This window comes from Antedon mediterranea, chromosome 3, assembly GCF_964355755.1.
Source record: "Antedon mediterranea chromosome 3, ecAntMedi1.1, whole genome shotgun sequence".
NCBI lineage: Eukaryota > Metazoa > Echinodermata > Crinoidea > Comatulida > Antedonidae > Antedon > Antedon mediterranea.
In genome coordinates this window covers 36897442-36921224 of record NC_092672.1, presented here as the reverse complement: position 1 = coordinate 36921224, position 23783 = coordinate 36897442, and the positions used below count along the sequence as shown (strand labels likewise).

Sequence of the window (23783 nt, the reverse complement as noted above, 5' to 3'; positions counted from 1 at the left end):
AATAAATATTTCTCTAAAAGCCCCTAAATTTAGAGCAATTTCCATACAAATTTCATGTATATCTCAGTTTTAAGCATAAGTCTATTTATTTATTCATTTTTATTTGTGAACTTTTTGTTTATACACGGCAGAAAAACAACTGCTGACAACTGATGAGTCAAGTTTTCGTGTTTAAATAAAGCATATTATTATTATTTCATTATTATTTATTTTATTTTAAATCAATTGACAGAGATGAAAACCTTCACTAAAAAGTATATATTCTTTATACAACAAGTGTGGAAATATGGCAAACCCACTACAAATTGACTTAACACACCCGCCCAAATAAAAATAGCTCTTTTAATCTCCTATTTGTGAATCATTATTGTGATTTGGTATCTACCACTTCCTGGTACAGCTATTACATAGTTATACTCTTACGTAAATAAAGCATGTATATAATTATCAATATATTATTATATCATATGAAACACAAAATCTAAAACCGAAACAACTTCCACCTGAAATGCATTTCAGAATGCTTGAAATATTCAGAAATATAAATTTCAACTAAACATTTAACTTGCATGCATGAACAAACTAATTACTCTGCAACAAAAGATAAATCAAATAAAAGCATTGTAAGTTGGCTCTCACTTCCTTATCTTTTCTCTACAATACAAAACTCTTTCTGTTCCGCTTGACTAAATAAATCCAGGGCGCTATTGACGTTAATATTTATAATGAAAACGGGAAATCATAGACAACAAATATTTGTATGCTACAGTAGGTCTTGGTGTCCTAATGTACTATTTTATTGGGGGTTTTTTGGACAGTTTGCCTAAATTGTTATAAATAAATACTTACAATAGTATAAAACTGACTCCAAATAATGAGAGACAAGCCATGAATAATTCAAGTTTGGTCTTCTTTAATTTCTCGTAGCATTTTAAATTTCTGGTATTTGGAGTCAGTTTTATACTATGTTATTTGAACATAATAAGTGCATCTATTGGTAAATTATACTTACAAGTTCTTGTAATGCTTTCTTGTGTTTGTTTGCATTTTTCCTAAAATTCCGCTATAAATTTGAATGACAAAATAAAATTTAATATACATAAAATATCACGCAATCAAATATTATATAGGTCGGCCTACAAAAAACAAAAATGTTACAGAAATAATCCACCGGGACAAATTCAAATACTGACCATAGCACTTCTCCTCAATAAAGACAATAGTGAGTAAATTATTTTAAAAATTATTTCACAAACGGTGAGCGAAATGACTGGCAGCCAAAATTATCAGACACTTAATAGATAAAATTGGTAAAACACAACTGTACATAGACTTTTTAAATATATTTCTAAATAAGGAAGAGGCATAAACTAACTTGTCCAGAAGTTCTTCTAACTTGAGTTTTGATCATTGAGATCTCTTTCTTAAGCTTCCTAAGATCCTCCGCACCCGTTAGCTTCACCTGTGGCTCACCTAAGAAAACCGAAAATAAGCAAAATTAATTTGGTATTTTTAAAAATGTGGCCAATGATTAGCAAGAGTAAATTAATCACTGTCCTATCAGATAGGTGAAAATCCCTCTGATACAGGGGCTATTTTGTGAACCAGTTCACCGGGGTAACCTCCTACTTGTCTCGAATGATGAACTGGGTTGGTTCTGTAGGTATGATAAACGACGGCCCCTGCCTTAACCACTCAGCCATTTGACTCGTATTGTCATTTGTTATCAAGATCATAAGTCAATTACACTCTAAATATTTGTTTATTTACTGATCTACCTTAAAACCAAACTAAACATTTATAATTAAGAGTACACTTAAATATATAAAGTACTGAATTCGAGAATTTTTACGTTTTAATTCACAATTAACTTATGGCAGGCCCATAGCCAGGGTGATTTTTAAGGTTTGAGCTAAGTGTATATTGTTTAAGAAAATCACAAAAAAACATAAAATAAATGTAATCATTTTTCACAACAACAACATTGTATGTAGGAAATTTCTATTTTCTATATCTTTTTGTTCATGAGAAACGCTGGCCACGGGCCTGACGATCTATAAAAACTAAAATACAACCATCTCTCACCTGATTGGACGATGGGAGTGGCAAGGGTAGAGAGTGACATGAGGGAGTACAGTGAAGAGGATACATCAAAGTGGCATGGTGCTAATCAAAGATGAGAAAGCATAAGGAAACAAATAAGCGAATGATGTTAGGTGATAGTAGCATTTAACATTATGTTAATAATAATTTGCATATATTTGCATAACTAAAATCATGGTTAAAACAAAGTAATATAAAGAAATATGCCCTTCACTAAATATCAAATCATAAATGATAAATATGAGTAAGATATAGATATAAAATCAGTAGTTACATGCGATATAAATGCATTGAATTTTAAATATGCAAATTAATATTATAATACATGCATAAAATAGAGCAGTATCATTCACATGTGTTAGCATATTAAATCATATATACAGTTAATTATGCAAATTATATTAAAATTATATCTTAAAAACAATGTCATGCAAAATCATAAGAGAAGGAGATAAACATAATATGATAAATCCTGTGAACTCTATGAGGTATGCTCATCTTCATAATTCATGTAGGTACTATAGATTGATGCCAATGTTGTAATGAAAATGACAATGAGAAATTTGATAATGATAATGATGACAATAATAAACTATAATAACTTATAGATATTTGCATAACAAAAGAATCCCAGTTAAAAAATGAATACAAATTTGAATATAATACACAGGTGTATACCCCAACAACCAGGTGAGCAATTTCTGTTCCAACATTACTAAATCGTTTGTTGTTTGTTTTACTGTTTCTCCACACACACACACACAACATTTACAATGGTTAAGTGGAATTAAAAGATGCCCCAGATTAAATGGCCCTAGTATTAGAGGAGGTTTGAGTTATATAAAAGTATCTCCTGGAGATCTTGCTTCGTAAATAAAATACTGAAAAATGAGGGCGTATTAATTTGGTATACAGTATAGTGCACATGCATACAATTGAGGGAAAGATGAGGGCGTATCAATTTGATCTCTGGTGCGCGTGCATACAATTGAGGGACTAGTGCTGTTCCGCCGTACCACAATGAGATTGTTGGAGTCGCTATACAATCAGGTTTGGACAATACCATAAAAGCCCCAGTGATCTAATGGTTAGGATATCTAAATATCAAGCAGATGGTTCCGGGTTTGAATCTCAGTTGGGGCGACTTTTTCTCATTCTTACAGATTTCCTCATCTTTATCGTTTCAAATTAATTAATTAAATTTCAGTATTTCACCAGGTGGTTTAGAATTTATTCTGTGACTGTAATGTTTATAAAATAATAGTATTATATATAGATAATAATAAGTTAGCCAGTGCTACCATACTTGTTAAAAAGTCTGTATATATATATATATAAATATGTTGTTATGAAGACAACAGTGAAGACCAGCGCCTATTACATTGTTATGATAGCAGTGAATACCACTCGATGTTCTCTATTAATATTAAGTTCCTACTTTAAACAATACATTTTATTATCTGGTATCAAACACACTAAACAATGTTCTTGTTTATAAACCTCTTGAAAGTTAATTATCTAAGATATTTAGTGTTGCAGTTTCTCTTCCTTATTAAACAGAGTAGTTTAAACTAATGTTTAGTTATTGTAAAAACTGTATAAGGAAATGATTCTTAAGCTCTGTCCACACCATCAAACTAGTTTGACAAAAAAAGTGTGATGTGCCTAAATATGGTAGTGATATGACATCATGTATATCAAGCTCTGTCTACACTATCAAACTAGTTTGACAAAAAAGTGTGATGTGTCTAAATATGGTAGTGATATACTTACATATGGTAGCGATATGACATCATCATGTACATATATGGGCACATCACATTTCATTGTCACATAAAGCTTGATAGTGTAGACGTTAGTTGTTTACTACATCAAGCCTATAACTAGCAAACCTCAATACAGTACTTGATATTCCATTTCCAATGTATCTAATATTATTTTACAGTATCATCTTAAATCAATTACCTTTGGAAGTATTTCTCTAAAACTTACACCACATTAATGTGAATGCATTGCCTATGTGCCAGAGTGATAAACATTAACTGGTATTTTATTAGGACTAACAAACACCTTTCTAGTAGTCCAGTGAACTCTAGCTGAAATTTAATTATAAACTTTTACAAATCCTAATGAGAAAAACAAAGAATGCTTCTATTTTTATGTTCCACTATTATTTTTATGAAATTTTAATAAAAAAAATTGTCTATGATAAATTCTTATCAAATGTTATTGTTTAGATGGTATCTTTACAAAATAAATTTTTTTAAACTAATATTTTTCAGATAACTATAAATGTAAAAGTAAACATTGTCTGTATTGTACTAATAAGAAACAAACCTTCTGATTGGTCGAAAGCTGACAGCGAAATCTCTGTGAGTGGGATGCACCATTTACATTCATATTGTCCTTTTTGTTTCTCTTGGTTAAATACAGTTCTATAAAATGATAAAAACAATCATTGTTAGGAAGTTTTTGATTTGTGAGGAACAAGTTTTAACTTATTCCTCACAAATCAAATCACAAATCAGAGCTTAAAAGCTCTGTCTACACTATCAAACTAGCACATAACATTTTAGTGACATAAAGTTTGAGACAGAGTTTTAGGTCATCATTGTGCACATGATGTGGTTCTTTCTCGCTCCATTCCTTTACACAGTTTTGGAGTTGTTCTAGGTCCAGGTGGACGACCAACCGACAACACATCATACGAGTAGGTCATAAGTCCAATCAAATTGAAATCTCCCTATTTACACTAGGAAAATATTAGTGTTTTCCATCTTTCATTAAAATAGTGATGCTATTTACATTTAAATTGGAATTAATAAAATTAGCAATATTCAGACACAAGACATTTTCTTACCTTGTACTCTTTTCAGCTGCACAGATTATAACATCATTCCACAGAAGAACATGGCGTAACCGCCTCTCACCATCATTCCATTCCACCAAGTAACTTTCTTTTAGTAAGTATCGTTTCTATAAAATGTTATGAAAACAATTATTATAGTGTAGAAAATGAAGTGCCACTATAAAGCTATCTCAAATATGGTAGTGATATGATGTTATCATGTCCATATATTGGTACATCACATTTTTTATCACATAACGTTTGATAGTGTGGACAGAGCTTAGAGCAAGAGAGGGTACAAACATAAGAACTACAAAGAGCATAGTTGTTAATGTTCTTGCCTTTCAATCCCAAGGTCTAGGGTTCAATCCTGACCTAGTGCCAGGGTTGTAACTCTTTCAACTGCACTCCCTAAGCCTCAAATCAGACCTAGTTTGTAAGCATGATAAATTATAAAATAGTTTATCCATTCTGTATTTGGCGAGTTGCTCGGATGTGTATAACATTTTGAAAAAATTTTGAAAAAATTCAAAATGATTCATATATAATAAGCAAGATAAGAAAATAGATATAGAAAAAGTGCAACATTGTAGTCATTTTCAAAGACTTATTCAAACCAAAATAAAAAAAAAGCCTAGTACAGTATTATAATTTACCGGCAAACCATAATTCATTTGTACATCTACATAGAAATGCTTTTTTCTGGTTAATACCATGACCTTACACAACAAAAGAATCACATTTAAAATACAAAAGTTGCAAATAGCTGGCATTTACACTTACCCTTGATTTAAAACTTTTAGTACGTTCTCTGGGTGCTTCAAACGTCTGTTTTTGTAAGAACTCATTGGAGTGTGAATGAAGCATCTTCATTACTTGGTAATCAGTGTGCACTTCAGGGGTGTGCTTAAGTAGATCCTATAAAACCAAAACATATATAACATTGTAAAAGAAAGAAAAAAAAAATCCCATATTCATTTTAAACGTATGGGAATAAGTTGTTAGGAGCTCATTGTACTAAGCCTCGGCATATGTGGTAGGGTGGCTAATTCCTGTCCACACCACCCTAGTATTTTCCAAAAAGATTTCAGTGGCCGTTTTTCACCATTCACAGTAGGTTAAGGGAAACACTGAAAATTCCTATCCAAGTGAATACAATTTAAGGGAAATACTTAAATATTTAAGAGAAATATCTCACTTAAGTGTGATTGGTGAATACGACCAAAGGTCCTCAAAACAAGTTTTAGAAATGTTACCCTCAATGATTGAATATACAAGAATACTATTATCATAATTTGCATTGTTATCTAAATGTTGTGATTCCTAACTGATGAAATTGAAATTTTGCTAAAGAGGGTAAAATTGGAAAATTCAATAATGAACTTTAAACTTCCAGAGTGTATACTTAAATGTAAATGTGTTACAGAATTATTAAGAACTGAGATTAATTTAACTTTTGTATTGTTGAGAATTTCCCCTAAAAATACACAATCAAATACAAGTACTGTACAGTAAAACATCAGATATTTGAAATATAATTTGAACTTTGACATTAATATTGTCTTCATATTTTCTTTGTTATCAATATCTAAGTTTCAAAATATACTTCCTTAAAGTTAAGTAATAGAATACACAACTATATGTAAAACCTTTGTTATCATTAAGGGTGTACACAACCAGTTCTATTGAATATGTATTGGCTTGTTTCTTAGTTATGACCAGTTTATTGGGTTAGTGCCAGTACACTTTAGAATATATTCAATACCTATGCACTTTTATTCATTTGCTTTCTTTCTTATTTTAGAATCGTGTTTTATCAAATTACTTAAAATATAAACATGTATATGTCATAGTGTAAATGTTTTTAGTACCAAGAAGATAATTTTTAATAAATGTAAAATTATGTGTATCACTAGCAAAACTTGTAGATATTAATAAGATAAATTATATTTTTTGTATACAGATATTAAACTTCTTATTATTTCATAATATAAACATGTATATGTCATAGTGTAATTGTTTTTAGCACCAAGAAGATAATTTTTAATAAATGTAAAGTTATGTGTATCACTAGCAAAACTTGTAGATATTAATAAGATATTATATTTTTTGTATACAGATATTAAACTTCTTATTATTTCATAATATAAACATGTATATGTCATAGTGTAATTGTTTTTAGCACCAAGAAGATAATTTTTAATAAATGTAAAGTTATGTATATCACTAGCAAAACTTGTAGATATTAATAAGATAAATTATATTTTTTTGTATACAGATATTAAACTTCTTATTATTTCATAATATAAACATGTTTATATCGTAATGTAAATGCTATTAGCGCTTAAGAAGATATTTTGTATAATAAGTGTAAATTTATTTGTATCCCTACAACTTGTATACAGTTATTAAGATGAATTATATTTAAACTTCTTTCTTAAAATATAAACATGTATTTTATTGTAATATAATTGTTTTTAGCGGCAAGAAGATATTTTCTATATAAATAAGTTTAAAGTTATTTTTTTATCACTTGTATACAGTTATTAAGAAGATGAATTATATTTTTTGGATACAGATATAAAACGTTTTCTTGTTTCTTAAAATATAAACATATTTTATCATAATGTAATTGTTTTTAGTGCCGAGAAGATATTTTCTATAATAAGATATAATAATAAGTTATGTATATCACTAGCAAAACTTGAATACAGTTATTAAGAAGATAAATTATATTTGTTGTATACAGATATGAAACTACACACATACGCTTGAACATTTCCTACCTGAATCTATTCAGGAAGAAATCAATTGGTTTTTATATTATGGGACGACCCATTCCAACAACAGGAAGTTGTTCGGAATGCATCATGTCCTACGATCATTGACTTTAAAGTGACCATGCATCACAGATACATATACAATTTGTTATTATTATTATTATTCAAATGCATTTAAACACCGCTTGAACTCAAACAATTGTAGTAAAATGTCAATTATTATTAGTCATTTCTGTATTGTCCTTTTTTAGTGTAGTAGTGACAATTAAACTGATTCCTAATGTCTTTATAACAGATTTATTTATTTTATTTATTTAATTTGGATTTATATAGCACTTTTCCAAGTGACCAAAGCGCTGTACAATTGATGATTTAGGATTTGAAGTTATTTCAAATGAAATGCTAAAAATGAATGGTCTATCTTTTGAATTGTATTCGCCAACATTTAGAGATGTTGCTCAGGTCCTTGAATATGCCTTTAAAGTAAAGTATATAATAATATAATTTATGAACATATTAATTTTTAAAAGAGAGACACTGCCCAGACCTTTCAAATGAAATACCGTACTGACGCGGGTATAAGCCCACCCCCCTTGAACATGAAATCACGCCAACTTGGGGGGGGGGGGGGGTGGGCTTATACCCGAGGATCCAAAAAATGCAGTACAGTATGAAATAAATATAAAATTCAAAACTTTATCTCCTTTACAGTATATACTGCTTTCTAATTCCAACTTTAAATTCTCCATTCAAATCACTTAAATGATATTGTTGTTAACCTTATTTTAAATATTCTATAGTGAGGACAGATATTTATCAAAAGTTAGTTCAATTCTATTATACAATAAATACTGTCAATTTTAAGTTTGAACTTGGTGTTAAAGGTTACAGATTATTATTAGCTAGAATGCCATACTAAGCATAGACTGAAGGTTCATATCTATATAAAAAGAACCAAACTTCTGAAATACTGTAGTACCAGATTTTTTTAAAATGCATACAAAAAAAACTAGATCACTTCAATTATCGTATTCGAGTGGACCGTTGAGTAGTTTTTCCGTTGAGTACTTCTTTAACGGAGTATTTTGGGCATTGAGATTGTTCTTAGCGAAAAAGCTTTCGTTGTCAACATTTTCTATTCGAATGACTTTCTGTTGAGCACAAATTTACAAGTCGAATACAAAAAGTACTCAATGAATCTTTACAATTACTAAATCCTGAATCAACCCACTTAAGCAAGATATTTCACTTAAATAAGTAATAAAAATGAAATACTTAGGAAATATCTTTATACTCAGAAAACGAACTAAAGCCTACTAAATAAACTACTCTCTACACTATCAAACTTTATTTTTAAAACATATGATGTGCTCAAATATGGTAATGATATGACCAAATATGGTAGAGATATGATGTCATTATGTCCATATATGGGTACATCACACTTAGTTTGATAGTGTGGACAGAGCTTAAGAATATTATTGATAATCAAATTATATGAAAGAATCGCATTGTTCAGAAAGCAGACTATTGTAAACTGTAGCCAATAGGATTTATATACGTGACAGTATAAATTAAGTATTGTTTATTGTCATGTTTCATCAACTACATCGTTGTCTACCTGAACCACAAACATTAGCATATCAACAAATTTACCTAGAAACTTTGACAAATATTTAACAGTAATTCAGGTAAAGATATATTTCCAATTTTCCAACCACAACAGTCAATTCAATACAGGAAAACCATCCTTGGGTCAGAGGATACGGACATCCTTCTCTTGTGTACTTTTCTTGTCTGCTGCTGTTAGTTCTTATTATATTTACTGGTTTTAAAGGTATTGTATTTGTAGTATTTCAATGTCCGGAAATTTAAAAAATGTTTAATAAAATTTCTAAAGGGGTACTAGTTCTTTGATCACTGTGCAACCTGCTGTAGACGTATTCATGGAATTAATGGCCTTCATATAGATTATTCTTGGAATATAAATTTACTATTATCAATTTTTGTTAAGTTCTTAAGGTTTTTGTTTTGTGTGTCACACATCAATTATTAAAAACCATAAATTCATAGCAGTGTTATTCATAAAATACAGGATACTACATATCTTGACAATAGTAAATGACTACAGGATAAACAATGGTGTGGATGTGGTTGACCGCTAAGAGTCAAAGTTAAATGATCACTTTCATGCATGTCAATATGATATACTATGTGTCAACTGTACCCAATGTGCTGTAAGCTACATATTAGTTTAGCAAGCTGTTTCTACAACTTTAAAAAAAAACAAATAAAAAATCCACTTTTCGAGTTATAATTATATATATATATATATATAATTAATTTGAAACGATAAAGATGAGGAAATCTGTGAGAATGAGAAAAAGAGACTCGAACTCGGACCGCCTGCTTGATATGCAGATGTCCTAACCATTAGACCACTGGGGCTTTCATGGTATTGTTCGAACTCGATTGGATAACGACTCTTTAACATTCTCGGCGTGGTACGGCGGAACAGCACTAGTCCTCAGTTGTACGCACGCGCAACAGAGATCAAATTGATACGCCCTCATCTTTCAGTATTTTTATTCACGAGGCGGGATCTCCGAAGAGATACTTTTATATATATAAACACATTAGGCAATGAACATTAATTCGAAACCGCCCGGTGATATACTTAAATTTTTTAATTAATTAATTTGAAACGACTTTTTCTCATTCTCACAGATTTCCTCATCTTTATCGTTTCAAATTAATTAATTAAAAAATTTCAGTATATCACCGGGCGGTTTCGAATTAATGTTCATTGCCTAATGTGTTTATAAGTAATTTGCCTTTGAATATATATATATATATCGAGTTTGAACAATACCATAAAAGCCCCAGTGGTCTAATGGTTAGGAAATCAAGCAGAAGGTTCCAGGTTTGAATCTCGGTAGGGTGACTTTTTCTCTATCTCACAGATTTCCTCATCTTTATCGTTCCAAATTAATTAATTAAATTTCAGTATATCACAGGTTGGTTTAGCATTTATTCTTTGCCTGTGATGTTTATATTATATGTATTATACTTTTTAAAGTAAAAAGCTATTATAATCATTGACTGAATTTCAGTTAACAATTTTTTTTCTCAAGAAAATTATGTAATGATACGGATACAATTTGCCACTTGTTAATGTTGGCAGGTATGCAACTACTGTACATGAAAATACTAACAAACACTCACGTTGATAACTAACGTCATCTTGGTCACTCTTGCCAATGGTCCATAAAGAAGAGCTGAAATGATAAAATAATGTCATTATTATCATTAATAAATCATTAAACCAATATAATTAATATCATTTCACTGATAAATTCTCCAAAAACTAGATCTTTTCGTCTGATTTCAGGGCTGTAGCCTCCAGTACGGTTGGTAAGATTTCAACCTGACCACTTTTTCACAGAGGCCTTTGACAACCCAGTGGCTTGAACAGAGATTATCAACCTGACCACTTTTTCACAGAGGCCTTTGACAATCCTGTGGCTTGAATAGAGATTGTTCCAATTTCTTGTAAAAACTGGACCACTTTATTTCTTGTGGCTACATCACTGGGTTTCAGAAAATGGGAAATTTTGGGCATTCTGCATAATCATCTATTATTTTGTTAGCATCTACCACAATCCATGTCATCATTTTATTATCATTATCAGGTATTCGTATCATTATTATGTTATTGTTATTGTATAAACATACCGAATATACAAACATTAAAACAGTCCAAAAAACTTAAAATGTTATGCAATACATAAAAATAGCATGAGTATTACAATTGGTCTATTAGCGTAACCTTGACAATACAAGATGTGAAATGTGTTTGGAAGGCTATTAAGACATACATTATCATTAACATTTCCTCAAATGCCCCTTTATGGTTTTCATATGTCTATTAAGTACAGTAACTTAACTCCAAATGCTAGATAATAAGAATACTTTCGTTGTGTAGCAATCTTTTTGTTGTTACTTAATATTTAGTGCAATACAGTACATGTATCGTTTTTTTTGCTTCAATGAGAAATGAATATAACAAGCACGAATGTGCAATACTCGGGGTACAGCAAAAGAAGCTGTAATGATGTCATAAGACGGGATGTAACGTCACATACACATCAATTTAAACCTTGCTACCAAACACAGTATCATCTTCGAGACGTCATATGGCTGCATCCGGTTTTAAATTTTAAAATCCAGCTTCGAGGACATGTCCCTGTAGTATATTCATGCCAAATCCCAGCTCAATACTACAACGAATAAGGGAGGAGTAGTACTTTATAAATCGCACTTTTTACTTAATAGTGTCGGATGGAAGAGAAGAAGATGAGTCCTAGACTCAGGTACCCCGAGTAAAAAGAGTAAGTTTTGTTTAGATTCACTGTTATTACCCTTTACCAAATTATCTTTTGCTAAAACTACTTTTCATTTTGAACTAATTGCCATAATGTACTCTTGTACATTACTATATTATTTGCACATAATGGGCGTGGCTAATTACAAACTAAAGATAAAAATGTTATATTTAGTTATACTTTCATTATGATCCTAAGATATCTGCTTGTGTATGCTATGGTAAGCTTAATAAAAAGCAATGTTATCTACAAATTTAAATTATGAAACGTCACCAAAAATGAAATTAATTAAAATAATCTTTGATTTTGCATGACTAGACAGCAATTCTACGATGAGATATACAATATTTGGCTATTGCAACTTCTGATCACAACCTTGGATATATTTATTTTTGGCCGCTACAGCGGATTCGGAAACTTGGAAAGGGAAAGCGAGAGTGGCTACATGTCTGGACTATGCCATCATCCTGATTAGAAAAATACCCTACTGGGTATCACATGATCATTTATGGTTTCAAGTTAGACTTTCGTTCAGCCAAAAGTTTGAAACAAATATAAGGACATGTATAAATTGGACATCTAAAGACCTGAAGGCCAATATTCACAATTCACACTTAGGCTAAAGCTCTGTCTACACTATATTAAAGTTTATGCGATGTGATCTGTCCATATATAGACGTGATGATGTCATATCACTACCATATTTGGGCATATCACTACCATATTTGGGCACATCACACTTTTTGTTAAAATAGTCTGATAGTGTAGACAGATTTTAAGGAAAACACTTAACCTTAAAATTAAAAAAATCTCCTATCTAAATGAATACAATTTAAGGGAAATACTATTATTGAGTTAAGTAAAATACTTAATATTTAAGGTTAATATCTCACTTAAGTGTGTTTGATGAATACGGCGGCCACTGATCTATAAACAAAAGAGTATTATAAAGATGACAGGTAAAATGACTAACAATGTACACAAGTCTCCAGGAAGGAAAGACATGATAGACTAATAAACCTAACTACTACAGTACATGTGTTTAACAAATTACACAGCAAAACAGAAAGACAATCAAAATAGTTTTCTTATTTTTACATCTATGTTATCTGGTAATCGTGGCACCTTGTATACTAAATCTCTTAGAACTAATACTCAGCTATCGTAAGTGCCATATTAAAATGGGTGTATAATAGGCCTAAAACAAGTATCCTTATAAAAAAGAATCATTAAGCACAATTAAATAAGCTATTAGTTCAACTCACTATATTTTATTTGTTGGATACCCCTACTATTTCAAACACATTTTCAAAAGGTTTGAGTTATTGTAATCAAGTTAGCTGGATGTATAATTGTTTTATGTAGTGTAAGGCCTAAGAATACATAATCAGTTCTCTTCCTTACTTTAAGTCTCATAAAGTAAAAAGACATAAAAAAAATCTTTTGGTAACAACTTGTTTTTAAGCAAATTACTTAATATATCTTAAAAATTTGAAAGGTTTATTATGTTATGACAGATAATCCATATTGATATCCCTGCGGCTTTTACCGGACGGAAAATGCTAGTTCATTTTATTTAAAACAGGAAGACATTAATTATAATTCCTTGCTGTGATAAATAAGGAATGAGATACAACTGAAATGTAATAGACTTGAATAATTATAATAACTCTGGCAGTGCTTCTTAAGCGTGAATTAATATAATTATATATATGACGAAATAGACATAATGTCAATATCAATGGCTATCTCTGTATTTGATTATGATAATCAAGAAAATAATGTGGTGAAAAATTGGAATAATAATATTCAAATTAAATGGAGATTGTATTGTTGACAAAGGTTTATTCTTAATGAAAATACTGAATTATAAGAAAAGAAATCTGATGAAAACAATAATTATGATAATAAGTATAACTATAATAAGCTCTGTCAAAATTATTAAACTTTAGTTGACAAAAAAAAATGAGATGTGCCTATATATGGACACGTGACATAGTTTTGTTTGTCAAACTAGTTAGATAGTGTGGACAGAGGTTAACAGAAAAAGATTTTCTTACATTCAAGAGTTGCTGTTTCACCCGTCGGCATCTTGATATTTGTAGCGATTTTGTTAAATTGCGGAATTTCCCTACGACATCTTTCCAATACACTTATTGACCTTGGGTAATTGCTGGCATACTCCTCATGCAAGTACATGTGCTTGTCCTATGGAAAACACACACAAACAAAATTAGGAAGAAATTACTTATATGCTAGGTAAATGGACACATGAGGGCAGGGTACACGGACAATACCACTGGCTTGGAGGGAAATGTTTTTAATTTTCGAGTTATGTTCTCTCTTCGAGGGGGAGAAAGCCTATGTCAGTTTATCCAGGTAAGCTAGACACAAAATAGAATAAATATAGATAAATAGAATGATAACTACTTGTAATGATTGTTCAAACTGAGGTTGATAAAACTGGTGAAAATATATTTACAAAAAGTAAAGCTCTGTCTACACTATCAAACTAGTGTGATGTGCTCAAATATGGTTAGTGATATGACATTATCATGTCCATATATGACCACATCACATTTTTTTTGTCACATAAAGTTTGATAGTGTAGAGGAGGCTTTATGGCAGTAAAGAAATCTACAATATTACAAACCAAAAATTGGAATAAATCACTGAATGTTTGATCTGGTGTCCAGTTTTTGAGACGTGCTTCCAGATTATTTCTGAACTCCTGATGGATCTGACAAAGTTCTGCTATTTTGTAAAACAAGCAACTGTAGTCCTCAGATGACAGAATTGGTTGAGATGTGTTCATATTACCACTAAACACTTTCATTAGCTGAAAAAGAGAAAAAGAAACATAATTTAAAGCTACTGTATATTGTTTTAATTTGTTGGTTCTAGTTTTAAGTAATTTTGTTGTTCAAATGTTGTTATTGTATTAACTCACCATCTGCGCATCTGTTAAAAAAGTGTTGATCCAAATCAATATCATTATTGTTATTACTATAAACAGGCAGATAAATCTCGTAACAGACAGATATTTTTTTGTTTTAATACTAGATTGTTTATTAAAATCATGTGTCTCTTTCACAAAGTGAATCTAAACACTACTGTACCTTCCTCTGGGACCTGTTGTTAACTTTGTCTTATCACCTAGCTCATTAATAATAATAATGAAATCATCAATAAAAAACATAATAGTTCTCTCCATATGTTGTGATACTAAATATAGATGTGAGTTTATAAATAAAAGGTCATGTCAGATTTAAGAGTTTCAAGGAGATGTTGAGTAAATTGTGAAGGTGAAGAGTTATTTTGATGTTTAATTAGTCAAACAACCTTCTAGCATCATTAATCACAAGTTAATTTTATCAAAATAAAAAAATTGTTTTGATAATTGTTTTTCATTTAATGTCACCTGCTGTGAAATATCATACAGTATTTATGTTAGTATACAAATATTATTTTTAAATAGGGAGGTACTGTACAGGTAGTAAAAGTGTGGAAATAACAACATTTTGATGAATATTAGTTGATTGCTATAGAGGTTATAGTAACTCTCATTTCTTGGTAAAATGTTGCTAAAATGTTGATTGATGGTCCAAAGGTCCAACTAATAATAGCCAATAAAACGTTAGCATTAAAATGCTAATTAAATTATTATCTATAAAAAGACTAATTATTTCAAGGGTGTAACCTTACACAATATTGCAATTGGTAGTTTGACTAATCAATTTTTTTTTTTTATTTTATAATATTTAACCAAACAAAACTCCTTTTTTAATAAATGTCGGCCCTATTGATTCCAAAACCTAAAAGGCCCACACTTCAAGATTGGATATTGATTTGATTCAAAATGGAAAATAATTACACTGGCGTATCGTTTTGCAGACATTTTTATTTTCTCTTTCTAAAACACAATCTTCTGAATTACGTCATTGTAAATGATAAAATCAGATAAACTGGTTTTTCACGTGAAAGAGAATCCTGTTTTACAATTTGTGCCAAATCAAGTGTGGAGCAAATTAAATGTACAGCTAAAAATTAAATGTTAAGGTTTTTTCGAATAAGGCGGATCAAACCACTTTTTAATGTTACTCCTCCTTTATTTAAATTTATTTCTTTTTTTTCTAAATTTTTTTTTCTGACTAATGTACTTTGAGAAACTATACAAATATATTTTAAATAACAAATATAATACATTGAAATTGAAAAAAAGGTAGACATATGATTGTGGTTTATCAGTAGAATGGAGGACAAAGTACATGGAACAAGTCCATATGGAACCATTGCTTGTGGTTTACCAATGTGGTTAAAAGTACTTGACTAGTTGAACTTATATTCACAAGAAAACCACTGTAGATGGGATTCTGTTTGTTTTTATTATAGTATTTGATTGATAAGGCTATCAATTATATCACAGAATCTTTTTATTCTATTTCGAATTAGACTTGGGTGCTTAACAAATTTCATAAACACAGACTAATGCTATTTTTATCACTCAATCAGTTTGCACCCAAAAATCAAGACTAATTCTTTGCATATTTATGTCAAAAACAAATTTGAATGAATTTCTGAAAAATTAAAAACTAAATTGTACAAAATATGTTGACTTGTGTATAAGGAAATAAAGATTTGAACAGTAGAAAGGCCCCTTAAGTTTCCACTCGAGAGAGCTGGTCTGTTTCTATGCTTCTGTTTGCTTTTGGGGCTGGCTAAAATGATAAAAACCGTTTTAAGAATAAAAAACATGTTAATTTCCTTGTTATTAAACAGCTTGTATAAATAATCTAACCAATACAAATATACAGATATCCAGTGCACAATGCATACAATGATCAATTGGTGTCTGAGAGTATACTGAGAGATGCGAACTTAAAGTGCTATTGTTACTTACTTAATTTGTTACAGGAGAAAAGTTCAAACTTAAAACTTACTGTAAGAACAGACTCCATTGTTGTAACGTAGTTTTTCTCGCTGTCCAGTACTGTGCCTAATATTATACGTCGTAAGTTTAAATCTTCAACATCAGGTGTGGAATACTTCTTCAATAGCTAAAAAATACAGTAATCAACATCAACATCATGAGGAAATTTCCTGAGGTGTTTTCTCGAATGATCGTATAATCAAAGTGGTACTGGGTATGATCAACTACAGTTTTGGGAGCAGAAACATTAGTAGACCAAACCCAGAATCATTTTGATTTCGATCTTTCGGGAAAATTCCTCATGACAGTATATTTAGTGTTCTGTATCATCAATCATCACTATGAATTAATATAAACTACAAAAAATGGTTTTCTTTGTTTGAAAAAAAACCATCTTCTAAAAAACTTTATTATTTAATCATGATCAAATATAACAATAGTTCATTCTTATATAGTGCATATAAGCAAGCTCTCAATAATATTATTAGTACATTACCGAATATATTACAAAGTTCATAATATAATTGCTAAACGTATTAGATAAAATTTGAATGGGTCAAGTGTTTGTACAAAGTCACAAAACCACTTGTTTGACCACAATTTGACACATACTACAGAGTGTAGTATGGTTGTCATTAAAAACCATAAAGCACATTTTAAGAACATAAAACTGTCATCAAAATTTCCAAAATTTTAAGTAATAACAAATGTTAATGTGGTAAAAGGTATTGCCTCATTAGAATTCACCATACTTATAATAAAGATTAGTTCCTAGCTAGCTCTTGATTATTCTAAAGAAAATAATGTTTGAATTCAAAAGGATTATAGATCCTGAACCCCAACTGATGTACCACATGGCTGTGCATAGTTAACCTGTGCGTACATTACTATTTGACGAGTAGCCATTACTACTATAGAACACAAACAAGTTATACAGTATTAGGTCACAAACATGCAAATATATATTGCAATTTTAGAATTGAGCAAATTTCATATTTTTTATAGGAATCCATCCAAATAATACTGAATTCCTATATTACAACAGAAAACGAGAATAGAAAAAATGAGTAATATTCCCACTAAACGGCTGTAAAATAAAGAAAAAATTCAATAACTATAAAAACCTCACCGCTTGATCGATTTGCAAAAGGTCACATGTCGAATCGTCAGAATTATTTTTAGACCCTTTGACATCACAAGGGAACTCTTTTGGTCTTTGTTTGGGGGTCTCTTCAAACTTTATCATCTTTGTCTCTTCAGGTGAATTGCCACACATTCCAGAATCACCTGAATTTGAATCTGTCAACAAAATATGATTTAAATAAATGTCAGATAAAATTTTAATAATGACAAAAAAGATAAACGTTTCGGAACCATCATGTAAAACCATTCTCAAGAACAAATTTTTGTCATAAAATGTTATTTTAAAGTTATATAGTAAACATCTCTTAATATGATAAAATTGTTATTTAGATAAAATCGTCAAAAATATCAGACCAGACTAAAAATTGTTGAGGTTTGAGTATTTAGGGTTGGAAGCAAGCAAGACTGAAGATTGGTAAAATAGAAAAAAATACATTATTACACAGTATCTAGAAAAAGAATTCGAAACTAGACAACACAGTCTGACATTAAAAATCAATTTTAAGCAATAGTTTTTTAATATTTCATCGTTAAAAATAATTTCAATTTGCTTTATCTGTATGCAAATTAATATTTAAAGCACTTAATTTTGTTCATGTCTTTTTAACTGAAAACACAATCACAATCAAATTGATGAATTTTTTATTTTTTTTTTACATTCCAAACTTTGCACCTTTAGTTTAATGATAGATAAATTGAACATGAATCAAAATGGTTTATAAGTTATTACTGTATCAGTTTTATTATGCAACCCCTTGGGTCTTGTTTACTTTGTGCAGAGGGAATTGGAGGTGAGTATTATTTATCATGCAGACGATTGATAATGACTTCTTAAGTGATAGTGTGGATGAAAAGAAGAGATTCTTATATTTATTTTATGCATAAATAATATTAATAATACAATTCTTGTTAGATGATTTCTGTTATAATTTAAAATCATTAGACATCATTATAATTATGATTGATATCAATTATGATAACAAATTAAAAGAAAATAAGGCCTATTTATAGATAATAAAGCTGTAACTACCATAGACTCACAAACATAAATATTGTTATTACTTTCTATCTATAATTAATGTTGCCGCAAGGTAAAAAGCCAAATTAGAACTTAAACTCGTTATTTGGCCTAGTTGGAATGAACATGACATTGGTAGAACAGCGTGGTACTATTACTGAGATCAGGTATAAGATATAGGGTTACACCTAGAAATGAGTCATACAAGTCATCTACTGGTATTAATATAATGGTATAGCTTATTAATAGCATAAATATTCACTGATACAAAATCATTTTGAAATATTTTATGCCAAAATAAAAGATGTTATAATAATGGATGGTGACTTCAAACGATTATTCTCTAATGAAAGATAGAACTACTGAATGTTGGATTCTTGTTATTGTCATTTATTAGAAACATTGTTCATGACGTCATACTGTACTCCATCATACAATATGTCAATAAATGTTTATTTTGAATTGACAAAATATACATATTTTGGGACATAACCTTAGCATGGAAATAATCAATTTCATGCAAATGTAATAATATAATATAGACCCACTATTACACTTATATATATTATGTATATTTTTTTTCTTTTTATTTCATCAAAACCAGGCAACAGCACTGTAAGTTGTCATTTAAAGGTGAAACAGAAAACGGATACAATAAATATACTGTATATGAAGCAAAAATATGTTAAATTGTATTGTATCGTGGGCCAGAGAAACGAAAGAAACAATAATTTCCCATACCAATTTTTTATTCAAAGTGTGTCTTTAACAAAGACAGAAACTGACTCTAAAAATAAAATGGAGTAATTACTGTAATTATACCAATAAAACATGTTTACTTCTTGATGTTTAGAATTTGTTTTTATTGTGTTTGACTGATTCATAATATCATAAACCAAGGAGAGGACTTTGGACTCACTACCGGATGTTTCTAACCAAAGCGTCCTTGTGCATGTATAGATCCTATAGTATACCTTCCTATGGATAATAATGACAAGCCTATTTAGTATATAAAACGGATACTAACTAAACCAAATTGTACATCAAACGGTACATTAATTCTTCCACAACAAATGCATACGAAAGTGAAATAAAGTGAAGTAACAAAGAATTATTTTGTTATACAGTCATTAATTAGTGATAAATGTAATCGTGTGATAGTTCATGCATTTATTAATACAAAAAAAGTCTTTGTGTATTGTTTGTGGGTTAATTTAGAATTGTCCATGCATCAAAATGTGTAGTGTACTGTATGTACTTCTTTTTAATACCCACCCATGTCTTTTGAGTTCATAATGTAACATATGATAAATATTTTATAGCACAATACAAATAATAATATACCAGTATGCAAATTGTAATAGTGAGATCTTTCATAGTTTGGTTGACACATATAAAGTGAAGTAATTTGGAAGTGACAATTAAAGTTAGTGGGAGGTGTTGCAGTGATTAAAAATGTATGTAAAATCAATAGCCAGAAGTTTGTAGAGTTTGAACAAAACCCCCTTTTTCTTTATATGCCACCTTTTAAACAAAGTATAGTAGGCCTACCTTCTCTAGTGCTTTCTTTGCTCACACCTTTATGAGAAAAAGACCTCCCGCAATCCCCTCCCCTCTCTAAAGCCTTGTCAACACTATCAAACTTTATGTGACAAAATGTGATGTGCCCATATATGGACATGGCGATGTCATATCACTACCATATTTGGGCACATCACTTCCAAATTTGGGCACATCTTACTTTTTTTGCCAAACTAGTTTGATAGTGTAGACAGAGCTTTAGTACTATATAACAATCCGGCTTTAAGGCTGCTAAAATAGGCCTACAATACTGGGAACCCTATCAGGGTGTTAGTCTAAATTCACTATCAGTTAATACTTTGCATTAACAAATACAAATTCTTTTCAGGCATGGGTTATAAAATGAACATAGATAAAAGCAGCATAGAGCAAGAATGGTACGGTACGTTCATTGTACGTTCATCGTACATTTCATTGTACATATCTGTTGACCCATACCAAGTCAAATCATACATAAAAGACCTTGAAAGAAACACAGACTTACTAAAAATTAAAATATCTACTGTAAATACTGTATATAATTTTGTTTTAATATTGGGAATCGGAGAAGGAGAGAGAAATAGTTGGGGGAGAGAAGGAAGGAGGGGGGGGGGGGGGAAGGTGATGCATGACACGTGGAACCAGTCAATAGTCCCTTTGTTAGTAAACACATTCTTTAGATAAGATTTATATAACAATAGTTTGATAATACAGTATTTTCAGTATGGTAATACTGTAATGCCACAAATTATTTCATACTGTAGTGAGTGTTAATTCGACCAGAAACTCAGAAGAGAAAAAGAATGAATATCATATAGAAATTGTGGTTTTATGTCTAGGTCCTTGTTGCACTGTAGTTCCGTGTTCATATTTAATGTCTAATAATACTAGTAGGTACAGTACTATAGCAAACAACACCATGGATAAACACTTTTTGTATTTAAATTTTGGTAGATAAAATTAAACAGATCCTTGTCTACAAGATCTGTAAGATTAAGCAATTTTTTTTATCTAATATTATTGAATAATAATGGCTATAAAATTTGTTTTAAACTTTTCACCTAGCTTGAGTTATTATTGATGTTTCCTCTCTCCCAAGTTTATTAAAGTTTAAAATAAAGTTGAAGCGCTTAAAGACTGGATTAAGCAAAATATAAGAATGACATATCAATTATAGTTTAAATATCAAAACTTTTAAGCATTGAATGAACCAATGACAGGCATGCATGAATTTACTAAAATATGACTGAATAAGAAACCAACTATTTTCCGTTTAAAATCGTATTAAATACTAGTTTCAATATTATTTTACCATCACCAGTTTGCATTAGGCCTATAGTGAACCAAAAATGTACAGTTTAGGTAGTTTAGTGATTATATAAAGACAACTGACATGCAAGATACCAATAGAAAGAAATGAAGTGAACATTTTATTCAATAAATTTACCAAATTTAAATCTACCACAATTTCGTTTACTTCTGTGGCGCAATCCTTCCGTGCGTTCCTTAGCTGAAAGGCAGGAATATATGAATAGAAACAAAATAATAGTTTGAGAAAAGAAAAAACAAATTTGAAATTGCTTTTTATACACATTATTACTCTGATGAAATCCCACTATTAAAAGAAATGATGGTATTATGTATATTTAGATTATCCCACTCAAAGGGCAGGATTTGCCAATATGACATTCTGTATTTTAAATAATAATAATTAAATAATAAATTTAAAAAAAAAATTAAATAATAATTTTACAAATATGTGATTATAAAATTTGTGGAACATCAATGGATAAATCTCTCATCAATCATCCCTTAACTTAAGTTTTAAAAGGCTGTCCGGTTGGATTTAATGGGGCAAATTTAAATAAAAGTACTACTGTAGGCACAAAATAAATTATAACTATTAAAACTAGTAATGACTTTTTAAAATCAAATATAGAGATCATTTTAAGACAAATAAACTGCTGTTTTATTATGTATATATCATATTGTTTCTTGGCTCTTATAATAATTGAGGCATCCATCAATCAAAAATTGTCCTAATCGTTATTGTCCATGTGGTTATTGTCCAATTTCCAAAAAGAATCATGGAAAAAGTGTGATTCAAAATAAGAAGGAAGTAGTGATGATAATAATTATTATTTGCCCATAACGTCACGATAGAATCTAAACAATCATTAATTTTAATTGTTAAATCGATGATGACCAAGAAACAGAATATGTACTGGTACAGTACCTAACAAGAAAAACAAGGATTACTGTACAGGCCCTACTATCATTAAATTATTCATATGCTACTGAGCTAGCCAACTGGCTGGTCAAAAAAGAATAATATATGCACATGCTTACAAACCAATCCATGTTATGATAGCTTCAGTGACAATGCCAAAAGTAGTTTACAAGTATGTACAGTACTGTCAACTTTTATGCCCCAACCAGTTAAAAACACTGAGTCAAAGTTTAAAATATTGAATCATGATTCTACTGTATGTAAGAGTTTGGTTATGTGAAATAATAACTATATAATAGGTACATTACAACAATTTATTTGTGTTTAGGTGAAAAAAAACCATCAAAATCAATTCATAAATGATGACCTTGCAATCTGTTTAATGACCTTAAATGGTATTGTAGGCTAATATAAGGTGTCACTGATTATACTACCCGAAAAAATGTCTGACAAATTTAGTACTAAAATAAAAGTTTGGAAAAAAATTTTGTTACTTGGTAAAAAAAAATTATAGCAAATATGTAGAATATTAATGTATAATGTGTTTGTATTTACAATTAGTTACTGGAATGTGTTAAAATAATGTGTTTTCAAATGGGTTTTAAATGCAGTTACGATAGGCTAGAGGTTAGTCAGGTAGGTCCTATTGTGTATGAGGGACAAAGAAGTAGTTCCGTTGACGTCAATTAAGGACTTCCGTAAACCATAATCCAAATAGGTTTAGTTCTTATATTGTCACTAATAAAGATCTACTTTGTGCAATTTCTCTCATCATTCACAATTTAA

The 23783-nt window shown here is 30.0% G+C and overlaps 1 protein-coding gene across 2 annotated transcripts in view; it reads right to left on the bottom strand.

Annotated features, from left to right (window-relative positions):
- The window catches only part of LOC140045444 (active breakpoint cluster region-related protein-like), a 32822-nt gene that overhangs the window by 7563 nt on the left and 1476 nt on the right, over positions 1-23783 (bottom strand). The window contains exons 2-12 of one of the 2 annotated variants that reach the window (XM_072090345.1): positions 22215-22277; positions 18176-18345; positions 17057-17173; positions 14770-14955; positions 14177-14324; positions 10957-11009; positions 5735-5869; positions 4964-5079; positions 4441-4538; positions 1376-1473; positions 1013-1063 (exon numbers count right to left, since the gene is read on the bottom strand). In XM_072090345.1, coding sequence (XP_071946446.1) covers positions 1013-1063; positions 1376-1473; positions 4441-4538; positions 4964-5079; positions 5735-5869; positions 10957-11009; positions 14177-14324; positions 14770-14955; positions 17057-17173; positions 18176-18345; positions 22215-22277 — 1235 coding nt within the window. The remainder of the gene's footprint in view (positions 1-1012; positions 1064-1375; positions 1474-4440; positions 4539-4963; positions 5080-5734; positions 5870-10956; positions 11010-14176; positions 14325-14769; positions 14956-17056; positions 17174-18175; positions 18346-22214; positions 22278-23783) is intronic. The other variant, XM_072090346.1, reaches the window with a different exon arrangement.